The sequence below is a fragment of the Octopus bimaculoides genome, chromosome 9, assembly GCF_001194135.2.
Source record: "Octopus bimaculoides isolate UCB-OBI-ISO-001 chromosome 9, ASM119413v2, whole genome shotgun sequence".
Classification (NCBI taxonomy): Eukaryota; Metazoa; Mollusca; class Cephalopoda; order Octopoda; family Octopodidae; genus Octopus; species Octopus bimaculoides.
In genome coordinates this window covers 75,709,298-75,714,669 of record NC_068989.1, presented here as the reverse complement: position 1 = coordinate 75,714,669, position 5,372 = coordinate 75,709,298, and the positions used below count along the sequence as shown (strand labels likewise).

Below are 5,372 nucleotides of genomic sequence, written 5' to 3'. Positions count from 1 at the left end.
TATATAATCAAGGTGCAGAAATGGCGTACTCCGAATGAATGAGGTAATGCAATCTGACGGTAGAGAGAATTCTGCGAATTAGGTACTCCAAAGTCAGTCGGAAGGACGGAGGTCCATGTGAGCGTGTGGTAAATAATTAATCAAAAAAAAAAAGGAGAAAAAACACAAGAAAAAACAACAACGCGAGGATGTGGTACATGCAAAGTATTAATAAGACGCTCAGGGATAGAACGAAAGAGCGTTTTCTGTTTCGAGCAAAGATCTTCAGAAACAGGAAACAAAAAAAAGTCCAAGAGAAAAGGAACTACATGTAGATTGTTGGCGATTTTTTCCTTCGTCTTCCTTTTCTCTTGGACTTTCATCTGTCTCCTATTTCTGAAGAAGAGCTTTGCTCGAAATGTAAAACACTTTCTTTCCTTTCCTGAGCACCTTATTAATACTTCGCAAATACCGAGTCCTCGAATTTTTGTTTTTTCTTGTGTCTTTTTTTTCCTTTTTTTATTAATTATATATATATATATATATATATATATATATATATACGTATATTTATATGAACAGAATCCCATACCGTAACACAAATTGCTTTATTGTTCTCTACAGCTGCCTGCATCGCTGGTCAATACTTGGAAGTATCCAACAACACTTGTGTGCCTTGCCCATATGGCACATACCAGAACATGAGCTACCAAACCAGTTGTGTAAGCTGCCCTCCCAATCATCGCACTGATGTGCTAGGAGCACAGGATATTAGCAAATGCAAATGTATGTACAGCTTTGCTCTTAATCATGTCTATCGTGTGTGTGTGTGTGTGTGTGTGTGTGTGTGTGTGTTTGCTACTTTTAAAGCATTTCGTGTTGTGTAGTCGTTTACTGAGAAATTTACTGTGTTACTTGCTTGGTCACTGCTTGGTAGTTACGTATGTATATGCGTTTGAAAGTATGTACATGTATCGATGACCGCCTCTACATGTGTTTTGCATGTTTTAATACATATACGCTGTTTATCTTGATATGAGGTCACCATGTCGCACCCATATGTTTGTGATGCATGTGCTTGGTGTACCCTTATCAGACGGGTAGTCATGGTGGGTATACTGGGCTTCGTATATTTTACCCCAGTGTCACTTTGATGGCAAGCACTGCTCTCTCACTCAATAGTAATAATAACGAATAGTCAAGAATGAAGGCAAAAAAATAGATATATAGAATCCTCTAAAGTACGAAATATCCTGCCTATGGAAAATGAAGAATTGTGCCAGTTGTTGTTGGTTTCATAAAATGCAGGCATATGGACAAATTTCTTTTGGCGAACTGGAGGACACTACTGTCTCCGGTTTCACCAGCTGTCTCGCAGACTTTGGACTCGTTTCCGTTGAATCATTCTACAAGTAGCTTTCTTGTGGCTTTACGATGAAAGTGAACATAACTAATTTTCCTTTTCTTTTCCTTTTTTCCCTTTTTTCTTTTCACCCTTCCACTTTTTGCATCTACCTTCTCGTTTTTTCTCGTGATTTCTCTCCTACCAGCGTCCTGATTTGCAAATTCAACAGGTCATCTGCTCAGAGCCTAAAGATTACTTGGAGATACAAGGCGTGTTATAAAAACCTAGCTAGACTCGTGTCTCTAATAAATGAAACTATTAGTAGCTCGTATCTTTATTCTGTCTACATTAAATAATCCTTTCTATTATAGGCATAAAGCCTGAAATTTGGGCGAGGGGGTAGTCGATTACATCAACCCCAGTACTTAGCTGGCACTTAATTTATCGACCCCGAAATGATAAAAGGTAAAGTCGACCTCGGTAGAATTTGAACTCAGAACCTTGCGACGGATGTGCATTAAATAATGTGTGTACGTGTGTGTGTGCATGTATGTATGTATGTATTGAAGTTGAAACCGATCATTTGTATAGAAACTCTAGTTTCACGCCACTGCGATCTTCAAGTGAGAACATGTTTTGTGTATGAGTGTGTGTTATGTGCACTAACACTTCATGGTAATAACGTTACTTAACTGCTATCTGTATAGATTTCGACGTTTACAAAACGACAGATCACTTTTTTATATAATATAATGCGTTTTTATGTTCATACCACCTTTCTCCTCTGTTTAGTCTTCTGTCCGTCGGGTTTTGACGCTAAGGGAAATAAATGCAGACCCTGCTACATCGGATCTTACAAAGACAACAACATTGATTTTTACGGTGGATGTACAAACTGTCCACCCAACTATACAACACGAGGCCCCAATACAACATCAATCAAGGACTGCAACTTGTGTAAGAATATTTTCAAGTATTTTATATATAACATAATTTTAATATAATTTGATTATTTGAATAGAATTTTAATATTCATACATAATTATATTCCTGAATATACTCGAAATAATATATTTCAACAAATATACGACTTATTGCAACAAATAGATTTGGCATGTTCTAATCTAAAGGCAAATATTAATTCGTGAATATCTTAAACAGTTATTTACATCCAATTCTTCTCATTACTGCTAGTTTTTTAACCCAGAAACCTCTACATTGAACTATTTATGTCTTTCAAAATTGATTCTTTCACACACGAAGTTGTTTTGGTAACCAATAATTCAGTCTCTTAAGATTATATTGGATTAACAAACCCTTTTAAATTAAGATTCAATTCACATCGACATAATTGCAACACCTTGAAAAACCTTAATGTGCATATTTGTCTAAGTGCATCTAGTTTTCATGAAATAACAATATGAGAACTAAAATAATTGTTTGGAAGATTTAGAACATTCCAAACTTTATAATCATGGCTAAGAAAATGAATATAGAGTTCCCTAAGAATTCTCTCTAAAATACCCATTCAGAGCTAATATTTTTCTGTCGTTATAATTGGGAATACTTCTTGGAAGCTTTTAAAATATTTAATGACAGAACATCAAACAGCCTCGCTAACATATCAAAATTGTTAACGGGTATTTCAGATTCAGTGTTTTTTCTTTTTTTACTTAACAAAAAATTTCCATTGAAATATTTCAAACCATCTAGTGTGTGAACGTCGTTTGGCTTTATTATAATGTTGTGATGCACTCCTGCCAAAGCAATGCATTTTCTATTAATATTGATTGAAAACCGATAAAATGCAAAACTAAATACTACATGATAAAATATGTGATGCTTCAGCTATAAAATGAATGCTTTATATATATATATATATATATATATATATAGCATTATATATATATATAATGCTAGCATTTATATAAGTAATGCTAGCATTACTTATATAAATGGAGTAGCATGAAACGTGCGTACTGCAATAACCTTTAAAATCTGTGTTGCTTTTTTTGATTTCTGATCACCTTGTTTTTTGAATTGTTTGGATAATACCATACTATATTCTGATGCCTAAACTTAAGTGTCACATTCAATTTTGAATCAAAAATTTATTTATATATATATATATATATATATATATATATATATATGTAAATGCACACATGCGATGTGTGTGTGTTCCTTCATAAGAAAAGCTTATATCTCTCCTTCAAAGATATCTGCATGTATAGCTTAGAGCTTAACTCCACTCAGCTAAAAGTGAGTAACATTGACCCAATTTGCTGACTTTTCCGATGACATGCAGTTGTCGATTAATGGTTGAATGACCAAAACCAAGCTTCTTTGTTAGTTCTTCAACAGTTACGATGGTATTTTGTTCTACCAGGGATTGCAGAACGTACTCGTCGAGTTCTAGAGATCTTCCAGGACGAGGCTAGCCTTCTAGGCTGTAGATTTCGGCTCGGAATTTCTAGAACCACCGTTGATACTGGCTTACGCTTATTGTCCGATCCCCATATATTGCATTGATATTCCTCACACTTTCCGTCGCGTTGTTGCCTTTATTGAACTCATAAAGCAAAATATGTTGAATATGTTCCTGTGTCACTTCCATTATATCTTTGAAAAAATAACTGTTAAAAATCGAACTGCACTCTTCAAAACCTGCACTAAGAATAAGTACAAGGTAAAATTACTACCTACTTTTATAGCGAGTTGATACAGGTATTTTATCCTGTCTCCCCTCCAACTTTTTGTTCATGTAATTGAAAAACCCGCATTATTTATGGGATGATCCAATACTTAAATAAAATGTCTGAATTATAAAATTATATCATTGAGAGTTTATTGTTTAACAGTTAAAATATTCCAAACTTCTGTAGCGTATCTGATAATGAATTAGATCATTGCTAAACTTTCCAGCATTACTTTCGTATAAATCATAAATGGGAAACTTCTCGCTCACGGAGTAATTAAGCCTATTGGTATTTTGAAAGAGTCCGCTGATGAAGTCTCAAAACTTCTAGATGAAGTGAATGATTTAAACCATAAAACTAGAATAGTAATATATCATCATATTGCTCACTGACAAGTACAGTAAACCATAAATCTGATTTTATAATTTTAGATAAGTGTAAATCTGGCGAACAGCCCAATGCTAACCAAACTGGTTGTGAACTTTGTCCTCCAGGAACTTATCAACCAGAGTGGAATAAGGAAAGCTGCATCCCATGTAACACCAATTACAGTACAAAGGCTTCAGATTCTACATATCCAAATTCCTGTAAAGATAAACAAATATTACATTTTTTTTTTTAATGAAACTTGAGTGTGTAATTTAGTTTTAAATTCATCTAATATATAAACGAGTGAGGCCATTCGAGCAGAGAAGTTATCTCTTTTCTTTTTCTTTTTTTCTTTCTTTTTTCGTATTATTCGCTGAAATAAGGCGGCGAGCTGGCAGAATAGTTAGCACGCTGGGCGAAATCCTTAGCGACATTTCTTCCGTCTTCATGTTCTGAGTTCAAATTCCGGCGTGGTCAACTTTGCCTCTCATCCGTTCGGGGTCGATAAAATAAATACTAGTCAAGCACCGGGGTCGATTCAATCGACTTACCCATTCCCTGAAATTACCAGCCTTGTGCCAAAATTTTTAATCTATTTTCTCCGTTGAAAAGTGTCATACAAAACATAACGCGTTTCTTCTTTCATAGTAGAACCGACATAAATCTCTCCCTTCTTTTTATTGTTTTCCCTAGAAATATCTTATCACAAGGCGTACGCATAGTTATGTCGATAAGAGGTTCATTTCACAATCACCTGGTTCTGAGTTCGAGTACAGAGTGACATTTCGGACTGGTATGTTATACCATAATCACGGTGTGACCAAAACCTTATCAATGGATTTGATAGACGGAAACTGAAAGAAGCCCGTCGAATATATATATACATACATATATATATATATATACACATACATACATATATATATATACATACATATATATATATATATACATATATATATGTATGTATGTATATATAT

The 5,372-nt window shown here is 34.4% G+C and overlaps 1 protein-coding gene across 1 annotated transcript in view; it reads left to right on the top strand.

Moving 5' to 3' along the window:
- The window catches only part of LOC106868257 (uncharacterized), a 207,241-nt gene extending 202,581 nt beyond the window's left edge, over window positions 1-4,660 (top strand). The window contains exons 55-57 of the mRNA XM_052970932.1: window positions 604-765; window positions 2,117-2,281; window positions 4,455-4,660. Coding sequence (XP_052826892.1) covers window positions 604-765; window positions 2,117-2,281; window positions 4,455-4,645 — 518 coding nt within the window. The 3' untranslated portion in view covers window positions 4,646-4,660. The remainder of the gene's footprint in view (window positions 1-603; window positions 766-2,116; window positions 2,282-4,454) is intronic.
- The last annotated feature ends 712 nt before the right edge of the window (window positions 4,661-5,372 follow it).